Here is a 19,072-nt window from a genome sequence, read left to right as displayed (position 1 = left end):
ACGAAGATCATGGCATCCGGTCCCACCACTTCATGGGAAATAGATGGGGAAACAGTGGAAACAGTGCCAGACTTTATTTTTCTGGGCTCCAAAATCACTGCAGATGGTGACTGCAGCCATGAAATTAAAAGATGCTTACTCCTTGGAAGGACAGTTATGACCAGCCTAGATAGCATATTGAAAAGCAGAGACATTACTTTGCCAACAAAGGTCCGTCTAGTCAAGGCTATGGTTTTTCCTGTGGTCATATATGGATGTGAGAGTTGGACTGTGAAGAAGGCTGAGTGCCGAAGAATTGATGCTTTTGAACTGTGGTGTTGGAGAAGACTCTTGAGAGTCCCTTGGACTGCAAGGAGATCCAACCAGTCCATCCTGAAGGAGATCAGCCCTGGGATTTCTTTGGAAGGAATGATGCTAAAGCTGAAACTCCAGTACTTTGGCCACCTCACGCGAAGAGTTGACTCACTGGAAAAGACTCTGATGCTGGGAGGGATTGGCCAGGGGACGACAGAGGAGAGATGGGGGACGACAGAGGATGAGATGGCTGGATGGCATCACTGACTCGATGGAGGTGAGTCTGAGTGAATTCCGGGAGTTGGCGATGGACAGGGAGGCCTGGCGTGCTGCAATTCATGGGGTCGCAAAGAGTCGGACATGACTGAGCGACTGATCTGATCTGATCTGAATTTGAGATGGACTATAATATTCACCTAATTATATAATTTAGTGGATTTTAGTTATGTTCAGAGTTGTATAATAATTGTCACTAAGTCCAGAATCTTTTCACCACCCCAAGCCCATGTGCAGTCATTCCCTATCCCCAACCCCATTCCAGTCCCTGATAGTTACAAATCCACTTTCCGTGGATATGGATTTCACTATTCTGGCTGTTTTATATAAATGAAATCATCAATACATGTGGCCTTTTGTGGATGGCTTCTTTCACTTAACATTAATGCTTTCAGGGCTCAAGTAGAGTTGTTTAGTTGCTAAGCCGTGTCCGACTCTTTTATGACCCCATGGACTGTAGCCCATCAGGCTCCTCTGTCCATGGGATTTCCCAGGCAAGAGCACTGGAGTGGGTTGCCATTTCCTTCTCCATTCAGTAGGTTTGCAGCATGTATCTGTAATATCTTGTTCTTTACCGGCAGATACTATTCCACTGTATAAATATACTACATTTTATTTACCTATCCATCAGTAGATAAATTGTTTGATGGGATGTTTCTACCTCTTGGCTATCATGAGCAATGCTATGAATAATCCTGAATGAATTATCATGTGAACATATGTTTTCAAGTTTCTTGGGTATATACCTAAGAATATAACTACTGGGTGATGTGGAAACTCTATGTTTGAGACTGGTGGCTTGTCAAATTCATAACCTCTTTTGAAAATTCACCATGTCCACAGGTACCTGCTTTAAGAAACAAAGGTGGGGGCCTTTAGGGAGTTCATAAATAGTTATATTCTGAACCTGCGGTCCCTATGCTCTCCAGCAGATTCCTGACCCCAAAGCAACCAATACAGTCACTGTGATGCAAGGTTTCCGATCCTGCCACTACTAATATTTTGGAGCAAATAAAAATCTGTGACAGGGAGTATGGGGGTGGGGGCATGGAGGATGTTTTAACAGCTAGCATCCCTGTTAGCACCCTACACCCCTAGTAGCATACCTACTAGATACCAGTGGCACTTTGCCCTCAGTTCTTACAGTCAAATATATTCATATTCTCAGCAATACTGAATATGTCCTGGAAGGCAAAAATCACCCCTGGATGAACATTTGGTTTACCCTGTAAGTAAGCCAAATGCCAGAGCTGCACCTTTTCTCAGCAACCTTCTAAGTCCTGAACTAACTTCTGATTTCTGTAAGGCCTAGTGTTGATGATTCCTGTTTTCTCCTTCCACAAGATCTGGCTCTACAAATACAGTCTTCTCTTCCTTATTTCTCTGTGTATCCTGCCAATCCATTCATTATCCCCTATTTAGGGTAATTCAAGTGTTTTTCATGTTCTAAAATGCCAATAAATACTTAGAAATTTAAAAAAACACGTTAAGGAACATAAAATTAAATGAATTACCACTAGCCAAAAACATATAAAATGTTACAACCGAAGCAACAATATACCATTAACAGAGAATGCAACAGAAACATACAGTAATACGAGGTACTGTCCCTAATAAATTTTTCTCTGTTTCAAGTCTGAACATATTAAAATCCACTAAATTATATAATTAGGTGAAATTTACAGTCCATCTCAAATTACATCTCAGTTAAAAAATTTTTTTTTATTCCTGATCACACTGCTTGTGGGATCTTAGTTCCCTGACCAGGTACTATCCTTAATAAATTTTTCCAAACATTCAAAGACAAAAATCTCTTTATTACACTAGATTTATAATAGACATTCAGTAAAACAACATTATTCTCAACATCATTAGTTAAAACTCTTAAAGACATGGACAATTTAATTTTTTAAATTATCTTCCTCCACCAGTCTCTTACAAATTAGTATTCCCCAAGGTTTGGTTTCTTAACACAAAAGACACACATTAACTCATTTCATTTATACTCATACTTTCGATTACTACCTGTAGACCACTAACACACAAATAATAGCCCAACACAATTTCCATCCCTAGTGCTACTCAGATATCCAACAACATACTGGACATATACATCCTGATGTCTTAAAGGCACCTTAAATTCAGCTGTCAGTCAAGTCATTCCACTATCACCATTCTCCACAATTTACTATACTACTGTCTACCCACATCAAGAAAATAAAGCCAAAAAAAATGAATATGACAGCAACAATGACAACAGTAACATTTCATTTCTTAATACCAAGCTCTTAGAACAGTTTCTAGAACCGTAAGCAGTTATTAAGTATTAGTTATAATAATAATTAGCTGTAATAATTAATATACTGATGTGTCATTTTTTATGAAAAGAAAGCATGAAAAAGAAAATGTTTGTCTTAATTATGCCTCATTTCACTTAACTACTTGTCAACTCTTGCCATATTACCATTATCCCTTTCAGCTTCCGTAATTACATTAATCTAAACTATTAAATTATTTACCTTAAAGCAGTAGTTCTCAAAGTGTGGGACAGGGATCCTGCAGATTCCAGAGACCCTTTCAAAGGCTCACGAGATTAAAATCATATACCAGTAAAAGATCAATTCAAACTGCAAACAGACCAATGAAATTAATGCAACACTGTATGAAAAGGATATAGGTATAGTTTCAGACTCTGAGTTTTGTTGTAAAGTCAAAGAAGAGTATCACAATTAATTCAAAATGTTATTCAATCACTCCTCCCAACACATCCCTGTGCAGCTGGATGTATGCTTCAAACAGAACAACATAAAGACTGAATGCAGAAGCTGATAGGAGAATCCAGCTGTCTTTTATTAGGTCAAACAATAAGGAGATTTACAAAAATGTAAAACAGTTGCTATTCTTTCCCTAATCTTTTTTTTGGGGGGGGGGGGGATAGTAGTTTTGCATTTAAAAAGTTATTTATGGGAGGGAGTTTGGGAAAGATGATACATGCGTATGTATGGTGAGTCCCTTAGCTGTTCACCTGAAACTACCACAACACTGTTAGTTAATTGGCTACACCCTGAAACAAAATACAAAGTTTAAAGTTCGAAAAAAAAGAGACTATGCTTAAGGTTCTCCTATACAACATGGGAGAATAAAATAATAAATTTCTAAAAAGTTATTTATATTAACCTGTAATTATTTATTAGCTATTTATTATATATTAAATATATTTAAATTAATATATAGTAACTGCCAATAGATACAACAGACATAAAACAAAAGCTATTTGGAGTCCTATATAATTTTAAGAATGTAAAGGGATCCTGACCAAAAAGCTTGAGACCACTATATTAAAGTAACACTTAAGAGAATTCCTTGACAGTCCAGGAGTTAGAATTCTACCTTTTCAAAGCCAGGACCAGGGTTCAATCCCTGGTCAGGCAATGAAGATCCTGTGAGCTATGAGGTGTGGCTGATAAAATAAAAATTTAAAAAGTAACATCTTAAACCCCATTTTAATTTATATACTGAGCTTTATCTCTTGTGAATTTCACATACACAGCCATAAATCTTTAAAGTAAGCTGAAGAGAGCAGATGACATAAATCTTGACTTCTTCAGGTGTACTATAATGCAACTAAGCATAAAATGTAGCTCTCTCAAAAAAGAAGACAGGGTGGTAAGGTCAACAGAATGATGTTATTTGTCAAAAGTAACCACAGTAGTTGATATAAAGAACTTAGGCAGAAAGCGAGCCAAAGAACTTTTACTGTGCCAAGAAAAAAGGATGCACAGAAAAACATTAAAGTCTGGGCTGGGGAGGGGGGTGTAAAAGAGTCCTTAAGCAAATTACATATGGTTAAAATCTCACTGGAGTTGGTTTCTAACTACAGTCTCAACTTCTGATCACCTTCAGTTGAGGTTATTCAACTTACTCACAAAGTGTAATATAAATCAGGTAACAAATCTCATGATAAACATTTAACTATTAAAAAAAAATCCGTTGTGCAATGCCAGTCTCCTTCATTATTAGAATAATTACAGTCAGCTTTGTGCTGTATGAACGACCAAGCTAAAAACGGCCATTCAGCAAAAGGGGTTAATGACATTCATTAATTAGGGCCTTTCCCCAGTTCTTCTGGAATCATCATGTATTGATTTAAAGGGCTAACACAAAATCTTGCTTGGCGCTGACAATTACTTTTTCACTACAAAATCATAATACTAATCAACGAATTTTCTTTATCCAAGAAATAGTAAGATGAGCAGATGTGCATAAAGTAGGACAAGTTTTCTTCTAAGACGGGTACTTCCAAAGTCACACATCTGACCTAGGGGCATATACTGCATTCTGCCTAAAAAGGGGAAGTGTCTGTATTACAGCTTTCTCACTTCCGCACATGCTCTAGGCCTGAATTTGCAGCTTCCAAATTAAGCACTTTTCATCCTACTCTTATATCTAATTCCACGGTGAGATGTTTTAGTGTATTAGTCGCTCAGTCGTGTTCAACTCTTTGCAACGCCATGGACGTGGCCCGCCAGGCTCCTCTGTCCATGGGTTTTTTTCAAGTTTTTCAAATTAAAAACAGTTCCACTGCCGTTGGTGCTGGGCGTTACTAAAGACCTGATCAGAAGTCGCTGAATATAGCATAATTCACGGCATTCAAAATGTTTTAAACTGAACTCGTGCTTTACTCAGCTTTAAAAAAAATGTTGAGGTGGGAAGAAAACAAAGTACACCCACATCCTACTGTTCTGCTAAGTAGCATTCTTTTGTTGGTTTCTGCAAAGACTATTTACTGAAACGGCATTTGATAATACTATCTAAATACTCTGTGCTGCAATTACTTCCTGCAGAAAGAATCCCTTTTCAGCCATCCAAAGGCTACCGGAAAACAAGTTCACAGTACTTATCAAACCTCAAGGCTTACTCCTTCCTCCTCCCCTTCCCCCTCTCCTGGAAAATACTGTGCGTGTGTTACTCACTCAGTCGTGTCCGACTCTGCGACCCCATGGGCTGCAGCCCGCCAGGCTCCTCTGTCCATGGGATTCTCCAGGCAAGAATACTGGAGTGGGTGGCCATTCCCTTCTCCAGGGCATCTTCCCAACCCGGGTATCGAACCTGGGTCTCCTGCATTACAGGCAGATTCTTTGGCATCTGAGCCACCAGAGAAGCCCTACTGTATGAGCTGGGTTTTCAATAAAAAAAATTTGGGGATGGGGGAGGGGAAGCTTGAGGGTGTGGGAGAGGGAGCGTTCTCCAGTTTTTGGACTAGCTATCTCTCCCATTCTGCCCGAGGAAAACAAACCCCCGTTGTAAAATAATCTTATGAACAGGGATCAAAATCGAGGACTCAACTCCCTTCTGCTCGCATCTATCTCTACAAACTTCGCGATGGTCCTCAACAAACCCAATTTCTACTCCAGAGCAGCCTGGCCTGCGCCCAGATCCTCGGATCCAACCAGAATCCCTCTCTGACCTTGGACTCGGGCCACCGCTCCCCTCCCAGACTAAGGATCGTGAAGCCGGGATCCCCACAGCCCAGCCCTCAGACTGCAGAGGCCTCGGGGTTCACGCCGGGTCAGCGGGTGGGCGGCGGGCAGCAGAGCGAGCCGCAGGACCGCAGCTCCGCCGGGGCTGGAGCAGCGGCTTCGGGGGAGAAGACTGGGACGAGGCCCGGCTACCTGCGGGCCGACACCGCCCCGGCCGCCGCAATCGCTGCACGCCGCCACGGGGCTCCAGAAGCCCGGCGAGACCCTGGCCACGACCCCTCAATACCTTCGACCTCCCAGCGGGCCGCGGCAGGTGATGCGGCGGCCAGGCAGCCGAGCCGCGCAGGTTGGTTGCCTGCCTCCGGCGACCGCGTCCCGGAACCGCCCACTCCCTCCCGGGGGCGCCCGAAGCCGGGACCCTAGGAGGAGGAAAGGCGTGCGAGGCGACGCGACCCAGAGGGTGGGACGGGAAAGGGGAGAGGCGTCCGGCTCTCCGGAGGGGCTGGCCATAGGGAGACGAGGACGACAGAGGCGGCGGGGCGGGCGGGACGCTCGCCTACCTTCCTCGCTCCCGGCCGAGGGTCCGACGCGAGCCAGCAGACCGCCTCACATCCGGGTATCGGGAGACACTCAGCTGCTTCTGCCGCTGCCGCTGCCGCCGCCGCCTCCTCTCCCGCGGCACAGAAACGCCAAACTTCCGGCGACGACGGCGACGCCTAGCCCGTCAGATGGGAGTTACCTGGGACCGTCTTGGGCGCGCTTGCGCAACGCTCTTCTTCTGCCCGAACCCGCTCCGTTGACGTGCCCAGAGCCTGAAGATGGCCGCCACGCTGGCTGCGTGTCACGCCGTTTTTCACCCCGGCCGGGACGGCGGGGCTTCGGGGAGAGGCGAGCCCGCGTCCGGCCGCAGCGCAGGCGCGGTTGGAGGCCTCGCGTGCGCGCCTCCACGGGTGGGCGCCTTGTACCCTACCGGCGGCCGCTTCCCTTGTTTCCCCCCTGTCGTCTCGGAATAAAGCCACCCACGCGCCCAGCGGTGGAGGTTTGTCTTGAAGATCCGTCGCCAACGGTTCTTCTGTTGGTTGCAGGTACTGCTCTCTGCGACTTCCAGTTCAGATACCTCTCATCTTCCACACGAGCCAGTGTACAAAAAAGGGGAGGCGATTGATCCGTTCTCCCTCCTTCCCGGCATTGCACTCCAGCGTCTCCCCAAAATCCAGGGCTTCCCCGTCTCCTTGCACACTTTGCTCCTTGGGCATCAGAGCACAAGAGTCGACAAGAAATTGTAGGAAGTTCCACCAAGTTTAGTAACGGCGTGTGTTAAGACAAACCTTTGGCTCTTAGAAGCCTCCAAAGATTGAATCTAGGATCCTAGGATTCTTGATTCTACACTGCTTTTGAACACGCCCTCTGTGCTTCTCTTTGCTTATTTGTAGGACTGTGAGGATGGGTAAATGAGTCCTCTTGCCTTTGAGAATCTGAAGAGGTGATCATAAGTGGATTCTCCCCCATGGTTCTTACTGCCCTCCTTTTTTGAAGCCAAGTCCACCCCAATATACCCTCTTAAGTTGCTGAAGCCTGATGTTTTTTTTTTCATCATCTTCCATAAAACTTTATAGAGCTGCCTGTCAGTTTAGTCTGGAGAGGTGCTATGGTTTAAAAACCAAAATGAGAGGTCTTGGTGGGTGAAGCCATTGGCCACGACACCATATCTTGTGATAATTGGCAAAAACCTGTCTGCCGCCCCTCACCCCCACATCCCAAAACCTTGACACGTTCATTTGTCCCTTGATCAACACAAGTTTAAACACACCCAATTTATACGGGGATTTTTTTTTCAGTAGTAAATACTAGAGTAAACAGTCATCATCAGTTGATTGTTGGGAGGTTGTAGGACCCAGGATATGGATGGGCAGCTGTAAATCAGGCATGGATTTTCCACTAAGCAGAGGGTCTGTGCCCTTAATGCCAGGGAGTAGACTGCCAACCTGATTAAAGCTGGTTATCTACTACTGATACAATATCTGACTTTCTAATACATTTACCTTCACCTTTAGATTGTCAAGACAATTGGTGGAATTTTTTTTGTGTGTAAACCACTTTATCTGTAATAACTCAAATTCTGACATACACACCCACACAAACCATATTTACAAGTTTCCATTCCCCCAAAATAGGCCTTTGTTTTTTAAAAAAGATATTTATTTGGCCATGCTGGGTCTTAGTTGCAGAATGTGGGATCTTTTCGCTGCTGCATGGGAGGTCTAGTTCCCTGACCCTTGCTTTGGGAGCATGGAGTCTTAAGGACTGGACCACCAGGGAAGTTCCAGAGCCTCTGCTTCTGAGTTCTCTATTCACTGTATTTGTATTGGCCACAATCAGGAACCTGGGAATCCTTACAAAGGTTACACCGTATAAAACCATATGTATTTATTTTTGATACATAAGGAATTCATTGGTATTGTTTAGTTGCTAAGTCCTGTCCACCTCTTTTGCAACCCCATGGACTGTAGCCTGCTGGTCTAATTTTACCCCTATCAAATTGTCCATAAGAAGATTGGTGACAATTAGTGTTGGTGAAGATTTGCATAAGTAAAATTGGTGGGGGTTAGCATGCTGCTCGTGTTCAGTTGCTAAGTCATGTCTGACTCTTTGGCAACCAAAAGATTGTAGTCTGCCAGGCTCCTCTGTTCATGGGGTTTCCCAGGCAAGAGTACTGGAGTGGGTTGCCATTCCCTTCTCCAGGGGATCTTCCTGACCCAGAGATGGAACCAGAGCCTCCGGCATTGGCAGATGAATTCTTTACCCCTGAGCCACCAGGGAAGCCCTTATCATTAAGACATCTGCCTCTAAAAATTAATGGAACAGCTGGATTGCCCCGCTGGTTGCATTCTCATTTCCTTATTTTCTTTCTCATGGCCAATCTAAATACTTGTAACATACAAAACCTCAGCTAACTCCAAGAAGACAGAGGAGTCTGATTTTCAGACTGACCCTCCAGCTAGCAGCAAATAGAGGCTTTTTCTTTGCCGCTCCATTCTTGCTGACTTTATTTCAGGACTCTTGACGGTTTTATACTATGAGAGTAAAAATTATTAAATTTTTTCAAGCTAGAAAAAAAAAAAATGATGGCCATTTGGTCCACATTGGATCGCCAGGGGATTATTAGGAGCTGTTGGGAAGACAGGGGGATAGATGTTGAGAAGGTAGCACACATAAGTCCATTACAGTCTTGCTACTCAAATTGAGATCCATGGACTAGGGGCATCTTCATCAACTGAAGGCTTGTTACTGTTGCTGCTAAGTCACTTCAGTCGTGTCCGACTCTGTGTGACCCCATGGACCGCAGCCCACCAGGCTCCCCCGTCCTTGGGATTCTCCAGGCAAGAACACTGGAGTGGGTTACCATTTTCTTCTCCAATGCATGAAAGTGAAAAGTGAAAGTGAAGTCACTCAGTCGTGTCTGATTCTCAGCGACCCCATGGACTGCACCTACCAGGCTTCTCCGTCCATAGGATTTTCCAGGAAAGAATACTGGAGTGGGGTGCCCTTGCCTTAGAAGTGAAGAATTTCAGACCCCATGCTGACAGAATCAGAATTTCATTCTAACATTTCCTCCAGATGACATTGATGTTTGATGAGCAATGCCTCACAATATTCAGGAATTCTGATGACCAGGGATCAAGTCCAAGCTGGAGGTACAAATTAAAGCCCTAGTTTTGGAGATCACCTGGACTAAAGGAGAAAGTATCCATTAGAGAAGCGTAACACGATCTCTAGATCTCTGGGCACCTTTTGAGGTTTGTGACCATAATTTAAAAATAATCAGTTAAAATTCTGTGATTTTCTGTAGGCACATAAAGTAATGTTGAGGTTCCTGCTGTTGGAACAGAATTAGCATAATCCTCTGGACTTCCCCCAGAACTAACTTTCATTAACGAGTAAATCTGGTGCTGCATAATACACGGAGCCCTGCCCTGCCCGTTAAAGGGATGTAATCTCAAATCTCCATACTGAAAGTCTCCTAAACCTGCCCTAAACACCCTCAGCAGTTGCAAGGCACACCTCCAACCGTCAGGGGCCGCAGTGGCGCTTCGCGCAGCCGGAAAGGAGAGTAGCCCAAGCGCGGCCGCGGCGTTTCCGCCGTGCGTCCCTGCGCTCGGCGCGGTCTCTACGTCGGAGCCCCGAGAGTAAGTGTTTCCGGCCATTCATACGCCCAACCTCGGCTCTCGGTGGTCGGATTTCGTGTCTTATCGGGCCGAAAGGGTGACGGCGCCTCTAGGATGAAGCTCGTGAGGTGAGGAGGTGGCCGAGCGGAGTGGGAGCTGGGAAGGGCCTATCTGGGCCTGGAGCGGGAGGCCGGGCTGCTCCCGATGCAGGAGGCGCGAAAGCCGCGTGCGCGCGCGGCCTGCCAACGGCCTCCGGCGCCCGCCGCTGCAGCCCGGTCTGGCCCGCGCCCCCGCAGGCGCTCGGGCCTGGGCTTCAAACTGGCTTGTGCCGGGGTCCTGCCTGTCTTCCTAGAGGTGGAAATAAAGGCCGGACTGGGTGTTCCAACCTAGAGTCATAGAGGCCTTAGAGGTGCAGCGCCAGGCTCCCAAGCTCTTAACTCTGGGTGAAAGTCGATAGACTTTGATTGGCGTCGAACTTGTGCTCTAGTCTGGGTTACTTTTCTGCTTCGTCTCAGCATGCAGAGCCTGGAAAAGAGTGCTTAGAAGCTGCAGAGGTTTATTAAGAAATAATGTAACCCAATTCTGAAATGTTTCAAGTCAGGGATGGACTTTTTTGATTTCGTAAGTTGTTTTCTTAGTGTGTTTTCCCCCCTCTTGTTGTTACTCCCTAGACTTTACGTTATACAGTCTGCATTTATTTCCCTGTAGAATAAGCTTTTGATTTAGGAAGAATCTCCCAACATGGGACAGAATCTCTTTGCTGTATTTTTGGACTAATTACACAGATATTCAAGATTTCTTTTGGTTCTTATCTGTGTTTAAATTTGGCCTGTTAGTTTTGCATACTGAAGACGTGCTTATTGATTGAAGTAATTCATTCTGTACTCCCTGCAAATAGATTGGGTTTGGTGGTTTTGCTTGAGACTGAGAGGTGGAACATAGAAGCAGAGGTTTCTGATAAATAAGTTTATATCTTAGCAGGCAGCTATAAACTAACTTAGCTAGTTTCCTGTCTGCTCAGTCAAGGATTGTCAGTGTCGACTAGTTTTTGGCCACCTGTTACACTGTACGTTCATAATGGATTTTTTTTTTTTTTTCAAGGCAGAGTCCCTGCCTTGTTGGAGTTTTATATTTTGTGGTGAAGGCAGACAAGTAGATAGTTTCTAGTACATTTGAAATAACATATAAAATACTCATTGTTATATTCAGGGTGGCATTTTAGAGAGTGCATTTAAGGTCAACTTTTTGTACATTGTTTTCCTTCCAGTTTTATTGCGATATAACTGGTGTGTGGTCAATACCTGCCAACCTGAATCTATAGTTAAGTTTTATGTAGTACTGTTTGAAATCAGTTTGTCTCATTTAAAGAAATTCCGTGTTGTGATAGTGACAGAATATTCCTATAAATTTTAATGAATGTACTGAATCCTATTCCATGTCTTAGACTATAGAAACAAAATTTCTAATACCTGAAGAATGTATTTTGCACCAGGAAAAATGGTTGTTTGGCTAAGTGGTTTGCAGATTTGGTTGACTTCTTTCAGTATCTCAGTTGGTAACATAATTATTATTTTACTGTCATCCTGATCAAAAACCTGGGAGTCATCCATGACTTATTCCTCTTGATGATCCTAATAATCTGATAAATTGCCAGGTTTTGGCAGATTTAAGTACCTAATAAGCATCTTTCACTTTCTGTTCTCTTTGATTTTTTAATTTAATAGTGTGGGTTTGGATGCCATTTCAGTGGTATACTAAAGGATCCCATTTTACCTGAATATTTAAGTATTATCTGAGTATCTGAATTTCAGTAAGCAGAAGGAATTCAGATAGTGAAGGATTTATCAGAAAATAATTTTAATTTGTCTGCTTCCTGGCTTGGATGGTAGTGTTTCCTTCTCCTGCCCTCCCTAAACCCTCCCTTGCCACTCCTGTCACACCACTAAGCTGCTCAGACTTCCTTTTTTCCCCACCCAGTTTTTTAAAATCTCACTTCTTAAAAGGTAAATGTCATACAATGAAATTTAGCATGCATTTCCCAATTTTGAAAAGTGTATACACCTGTAAAATCCACACCCCTATCTGGATAATGAACTTCTGGTCTCTGTTCTGTTTCATTGGTTTATTGTTTCTGTTTCTCAGTTGTGTAAACCTTAATATCTATATTGCTCTCTAGAAGACACCTGCTTTGTCATCTAATGTGATGCTCCACTCCATTGATGAAAACCCTTCTGTTGTTCTCGTAGGAGAACTCTTTAACAGAGCTTGGGCATCCCCTGAAAGGAAACTCTTCTCTACTCATTTTCTTGGACTTAATACTCCAGCAGTAATACCTATAGTGTCTGTGTACATTGTGCTGTTTTCTTACTGTATCTTTGCTTTTATCTCTCTTGCTGCGCATATTACCAACCTTTCAGACTTCTTCCTAGCAGCCCACTAAGATCTGATTCCTTCCTACTCATGCTACATTATATTCATGATAAAAAAAAAACCTGTGCGTATCTCCATTGTGCTTTAAATTTATGTAGTTACTTTAAAAAATTATTTTGTATGTCTCTTCTTCCTCCTAGAGTTTGAACTCCTTGGGAGCTTAGTCTTGCTCACTTTTAATACTCATTACCAAGCACAGGGAGTACCAGGTAATATAGAATGGCACGTATTATTTATCAAAGAAATATCCTTGGACTGGATAAAACGTATTTGGATTCAGTTCAAGAGACACTTTTTTCCTTGACAGCAAATATGGAAAGGGAAGGGATTTAGCACATGGGTTTTTCTTTATATGAGAGCAGGTTTGAAACTTGCTTTTGTACAAGATCAAGTAGTTTCCCCTATTTTGATGGCTATCTATACCACTTAAAAAGTTGCATTTTTAAGGCTGACTTCCCTTTAATCATGGAAACATTTTAGCCAACTCTTAGTGCTTGTTACAATCCAAGATTAGATATAAAGTTCCTGATCCCACCTCTCAAATGGACTCTAGCTGTGGGGACATAGGGAATCCCCCAGTTGTTGGAATCCTGCAGCTGTGATTGATGCCGTGGTAGAGTACACAGAGTACATACTATACTATAGACCAGAAATTTTGAATATGAGTTGCATATTGGATCAGACTGTAGGATTGTTGTTCACTTTCCTAGATGTGGTTGTGAATCTGTGAACTCTTCAACTTCCTCTGCATTGTTTCATAATAATTTGGAGAACAGAATAGATGAAGTGAGGAATGGAAGTAAATGTTATTGAGGCACCTTTCCATACAACTAGGGAAATTACAGTGCACACTATTAACGGGAATGGGTGCAGACAGCATCCAGAGCACGTTTTCTATATCTAGAAATTTCACTTTGACTTCATAAACATGTTTTTGGAGTAGTAAAAGTAAAAACTTACTGTTTATTCTTAATGTCTTTATAGATTTTTGATGAAATTGAGTCACGAAACTGTAACCATTGAATTAAAGAATGGAACACAAGTCCACGGAACAATCACAGGTATGGAGGTTGGACTGAGTTTATAACACTTTTTTCCCCCGTCTCTTTGACCTGCAGGCCAGAATTCTTTGTTTGGTTAATAACATTTATTTAGTACAAATCTCCTTCCTTTTGTCTGGAGTATTACATGCACCTTCTTATGTATGTCTCCCCTTAAGCTCTTGTGCTAATACCAGAAGGATTCAGGTTACCCCATGTGCAACCACTGTTTTTTTGATTGATGCCTTTTCCACTTTGGCCTGTATGTGCCCCCTCGAGTGTTACATCTTCCAAAACACATATTACTTTTATTAGAATTTTGTGTCCCCTGTTCAACGGTAAAGTCTTTGAAGACAGAGAATAGGGTTTCCGTATCTGATTATCTTGGGTAAAACACACATGGGAAATGGGGAGGGGGTTGATGAGGAACCATAATTTTACCTAAGCATAACATTTTTGAGTATTTTTTGCTTTAGTGACGTAAAATGTTGGATATGTAGTTTTAAATTTAAAGCCACTATGATTCTTCACTAATAGTAGTGTTACACACACACACACCTGCCAAAGGGCAGATTTTTTAAAAGAATTGATGAAAGAAAATGCTATCTTAGCAGATGGCCCCATTCTACTCTCTGAAATATTTACATAACTGGTAATTTTTGTGAGTTTGCTAGAACTTTGCAACACCAATTGCTATGAAAGGAAATCCATGTAGTATAAGGTTTTGATACATAGTGATCGTATCTAAGGAAGCATAATTTTGCTGTTAAAATTCTGTGATTTTAAACAATGATTTAGTCTGCTCTAGCCACTCCAGTGTTTTTGCCTGGAGAATCCCAGGGACGGGGGAGTTTGGTGGGCTGCCGCCTATGGGGTTGCACAGAGTCAGACACGACTGAAGCAACTTAGCAGCAGCAGCAGCAGCTCAGTTAATAAAAAATCCGCCTGCAATGCGGGAGACCCTGGTTCGATTCCTGGGTTGGGAAGATCCCCCGGAGAAGGGAAAGGCTACCTACTCCAGTATTCTGGCCTGGAGAATTCCATGAACTGGATAGTCTATGGGGGTTTCAGAGTCAGACAGGACTGAGCGACTTTCACTTTCACTTCTGAGCTTTGTGTTACATGTGGTAGAGGGGGCTGAGTGTTCTTCCTGCTTTTTATGAATTCAAAATACAATGATGGAAGACAAAAGTAGTACAGTGCAAGATTTGCCTCACAGATAGTAGGCACTTAATAAAAATTTAGTAAATTGGGGGAGCAAAATCTAGTAAAAATCCAATTCTCTCCCCTCACGGACAACCAGTGTTACATTTCTTATATCCTGGCTATATATTTTAGTCCTAACAGTAGGGATGATCATACCATCTACCATAGGGACATTGAGGATTAAACTAAAATGCCTTAGCGTACCATTCCTGGAACATAGAGCTCGTAAATCTAATATAGTACCAACTGTGGCCTGATAGATAAATTGGTTGCCTTCCTTTTTATGCTAATAATTGCCCTCTTTTTTCCCTCCAGGTGTAGATGTCAGTATGAACACACATCTTAAAGCAGTGAAAATGACCCTGAAGAACAGAGAACCTGTACAGCTGGAAACACTGAGTATTCGAGGAAATAACATTCGGTATTTTATTCTGCCAGACAGCTTACCTCTGGATACGCTACTCGTGGATGTGGAACCAAAGGTGAAGTCTAAGAAAAGGGAAGCTGGTAAGTTTGAAGGATTATAAACATTTTTGTGTATGGTATATTTATACCCTAATCCACTATTCAAAATATGTTTATATCTGCAGACAACACAGATTGGTTGGTTGCTTTTAATTGCCTATGCTTGCCATGAGTACACCTGGAGTTTCTTACGGTTCCTGGTATTGCTGTTCAAAAGACCAGTGTTGTTTGGTCTTACCTGCTGGGCCTTTTTGCATGGCCTGGTCCCGCATTCCCTGCACACTTTGGAACATCTGGGGATGAACCCTTTATTCCTGCTATTCTGAAATTTCTTAATGACTTAGCTTTTTGTCCATTTCATTGTTTTGGGTACTTGGCGGACCCTTTCCGTATGGATATTCTTGTATTTTAGAGCTAAGAAATTTACTTGTGTACCTTTATAAATTTCTTCTGTTTTGCTTATTCTGTTCTTTCTTCCTGGAATTCTTAATAATTGAGTTTTCTGACTGAGTCTTTTCTCTTATTTTTCTCTCTGTCTTTTATTCTGAACTTGGTGTTGTTTTCTCTGGTTTCTCTTTTTATTTAACCTCTTAATATGCTCTTTATGTTGAAGGCTTTACTGTAGTATCTTGCACTTTGGCCATCCATTGTTTAAGAAGGAACCTGAAAAGAGAACTTCTGGAAAGGGAGGCTGGACTGCTTCGCTGGTGGATTCAAAGTAAATTTGCTTCTCCACCAAGGCAACCCCACATTTTAGGATGTGGAAATCTTTTCTGGAACTGGTTTTCTCAGAAAAAGATTCTAGTCACATGGGAGACGTGTCTGGCAACCAGCATCATAGGAGCAGGACAGGAGAAAGGGACTGATACTAAACTTACCACAATGATTTTTAGACTTTTCCTCTCACCCACACTAAGAAATATACTTTTTTGCATTATGACCTATTCATTCAAAATTTCACAAAGAACTGTTTAGTCTTAATACATGCAGATGCCCTTAAGTTTCCTGTCCTATTCTCTTTCAGTTAAAAAAAAATGTTCAGGCTATACCACATAGCTGGAAAAACACTGACTTGATCCCTCTCTTCGTCCCTCTGGCTCTGTGACTTTTGCTGCCATCCACTTTGCAACTGTGTTCAAATCCAAACCCTTTCTGCTTCAAGGTCTTAAGGTTAATTTTCTCTTTCCTTTCCTGCCTACCTGTCAGGGAAATAGGCTTCAGCGTTGCAGGATGGGAAGAGGGCTAGCCAGTCTGCTGCCCCACATGAGGGCTGGCAGCCTCTTCCCCATGTTTTCAGCCTCCTGCCTCACCTTACCCCTGGCTTCCAAGGTCCTAGGTCTTTTTGAGGCTACTCTTCCTTTACTAAACATTTGTTGTTCTCAGTTTGTTTTCTGACTTAGAAATTTGTTGAGATGTTTAAACTACTGCGTTTTTTCTGTGCCCTCGCTCCATGGATATTTGCTATTTTTCTTTCTTTTCTATCGTGAATAGTACCTCAGAGCGAATTGAAGATAAGTGTGGTTAATCTGCCTTGTTTCAAGAGAAGTGCTAGATTTACTCTATTGCTTTGAATGATAAGACTCCGAACGATGAGTAGAAATGTCAGGGTTTTAAAAACATTCATAGATACCTGAAAATAGGAAGCTCAGAGCTAGGATGACCAGGTAACAGGGATATTGTTACTGGATTAAAGTAACAATATGATTGGGTCAAATGACTTAAGATTCGGAAGAATCATGAGGTTGTTATTTGATGCAATGTATCTTAAACTTTCTTGACATGAATTAACTTACTTGGATTGTCTTCAGTAACAAAACTGGCACATAGTGTTTCTGTTCTGTTCCATTAGTATGAAATCTCTTTCATCTTCTGTGAAGTTCAGATCATTTGTGTTTCATTTTGTGGTGAATTTGAGGCATGATACAAAGAAAAAATATTTTAAACCTTGATGAATTTCTCCATAAACAAAGTCAAATGAAACAAATATTAAGGTATTAGGCCAGCAGTTCTTGGTTCTGTATGATAAAGTATCGGAAGAGGTGACTCTGAGATTACATTTGAGAGAAGCTGAGTTAAAATTTTCTTTACTGTAGGTGCTGTTGGCAGTGGCCAGGTCACATCAGCACAGAAGAGAATTTACCTTGCTTTGTTTTTCTCTTCCCTCAGTTGCAGGAAGAGGCCGAGGCCGAGGAAGAGGACGTGGCCGAGGCCGAGGCAGAGGCAGAGGGGGTCCTAGGCGATAATGTCTCTCAAGACTACTATCTCAAAGTATTAAGTACTACGGTATGTTTTTTGGTACAAGTTTCATTTTTGGCGGCCAAGGAAGAGGGCGTGGCCAAGGCAGAGAAAGAGGGAGTCCTAAGTGATAATGTCTTTCGCGATTATTGTTGCAGAGTGATAAGAATTATGGGATATTTTTTGTCCTGGTTTTGTTTATGGCAGGTGGGGCAGGAAGACGGATACCTGACAGAGGAAGATTAAGGCCAAGGCAGAAGTCCTAAGAAATAATGTTACTGTTTCACAGGGAAGAATGTTCAAGTTTTTTGTACAGGCTTTGTTTGTTTGTAGCAGTTTTTAATAAACAAAAATGTAACACATTTGTCCGTTGACTATCATATTAAGCTTTTAAAGTTCATGTGTATATACTTGATATCAACACAATAAGAGCTAAGCATTACTACTAGGTAGTCCCACAGTAATTCCAATCTTAGATCAGGCTTTTAATTTTTTGAACTATAGTATTTCTTTTATGAATGTATATAGAATATATACCTTTTTATTTCACATGCACTGGTGTGTTTTATTGTTTTACCTTGATTCCATTCCGTGGAACCTTCCTACAAGTAAAATAAGTCCTTTTTGATACTTCAGAAACTGAGGTCCTGTGGAATGAGGTCTAAAATTGATTCTCTTCTTCCTGAGTTTGGTCCATGAAGATGTAGTTTCTTAGTAAAGGGTGATGCTCATCTTCTAATTCAGGAGTCGTTGATTTTGTCGTCATTGTTAATGGGGGTTTTTCGGGGGGTTGTCAGACAATGTGTGGGATCCTAGTTCCCCAACTATGGATCAGACTCATGTACATTGCATTTGAAGCACAGAGTCTTAACAACTGGACCACCAAGGAAGTCTCTGTTTTACATTCTCTGCGTTGAAACTGTAAATAGTGTTCACTAGATTATCTGTCATGAACAGTGTTGAAACTTGTAAATGTGTAATGTACATATCATTGGCTCCTGTACCAAATACTTTTACAAGTAGTTCTTTAAGAATGAAAAAAAGGCGACTGACTTACTTGCCAGCAAAACTGGATTCTTTCCAATCATTAATAAGGATTTATTGAATTGTTTTAATAGATTAGATTTAGAGAAAAATGTTTTAGTCACCAAGTTGTATGTGACTCCTGTGCCAGCGCCATGGACTATAGCCCACCAGGCTTCTCTGTCCATGGGATCTCCCAGCAAGAATACTGGACTGGGTTACCATTTCCTTCTCTAGGGAATCTTTCCGACACGGGGGTCAAACCCATGTCTTTTGCATTGGCAAGTGGGTTCTTTACCACTGAGCCATCAGGGAAACCCTAAAGAATGTAAGTCTCAGTACATGGTTTCTTAAAAAGCTAGTTTGCTGCTGTTTGTTTATAGACTAAGATGAAAACCTGACTGAGGATTGGAGTGAACTAGATTCTGTATTTTCATTTAATCATGTACTTGTGTTT

At 42.2% G+C, this 19,072-nt stretch overlaps 2 protein-coding genes across 6 annotated transcripts in view; one reads left to right on the top strand and one right to left on the bottom strand.

Moving 5' to 3' along the window:
* The window catches only part of ESCO1 (establishment of sister chromatid cohesion N-acetyltransferase 1), a 43,692-nt gene extending 36,944 nt beyond the window's left edge, over positions 1-6,748 (bottom strand). For 2 of the 3 annotated variants that reach the window (XR_002183604.2, XM_019986755.2), the window contains exon 1: positions 6,611-6,746. The gene's annotated coding sequence lies outside the window, so the exon portion shown is untranslated. Of the gene's footprint in view, positions 1-3,089; positions 3,198-6,610 lie in introns of all 3 variants that reach the window. The other variant, XM_019986756.2, reaches the window with a different exon arrangement.
* On the top strand, positions 6,067-17,954 carry SNRPD1 (small nuclear ribonucleoprotein D1 polypeptide). 3 transcript variants are annotated; one of them, XM_019986760.2, is made up of 5 exons: positions 7,037-7,135; positions 13,631-13,707; positions 15,208-15,399; positions 17,524-17,640; positions 17,800-17,954. In XM_019986760.2, exons 2-4 carry the CDS (start codon positions 13,638-13,640, stop codon positions 17,598-17,600), a joined length of 339 nt encoding a protein of 112 aa, XP_019842319.1. In that variant the 5' UTR covers positions 7,037-7,135; positions 13,631-13,637; the 3' UTR covers positions 17,601-17,640; positions 17,800-17,954. The 3 variants fall into 3 exon arrangements, 2 of the variants coding, with proteins under 2 accessions (XP_019842319.1, XP_019842317.1); XM_019986758.2 differs by lacking the exon at positions 7,037-7,135 and adding an exon at positions 10,188-10,344; XR_011563814.1 differs by lacking the exons at positions 17,524-17,640; positions 17,800-17,954 and having other exon boundaries at positions 6,067-7,135; positions 15,208-15,369.
* The last annotated feature ends 1,118 nt before the right edge of the window (positions 17,955-19,072 follow it).

Source organism: Bos indicus, chromosome 24 (assembly GCF_029378745.1).
Source record: "Bos indicus isolate NIAB-ARS_2022 breed Sahiwal x Tharparkar chromosome 24, NIAB-ARS_B.indTharparkar_mat_pri_1.0, whole genome shotgun sequence".
Classification (NCBI taxonomy): domain Eukaryota; kingdom Metazoa; phylum Chordata; class Mammalia; order Artiodactyla; family Bovidae; genus Bos; species Bos indicus.
This window is presented reverse-complemented; position numbering and strand designations above follow the sequence as displayed.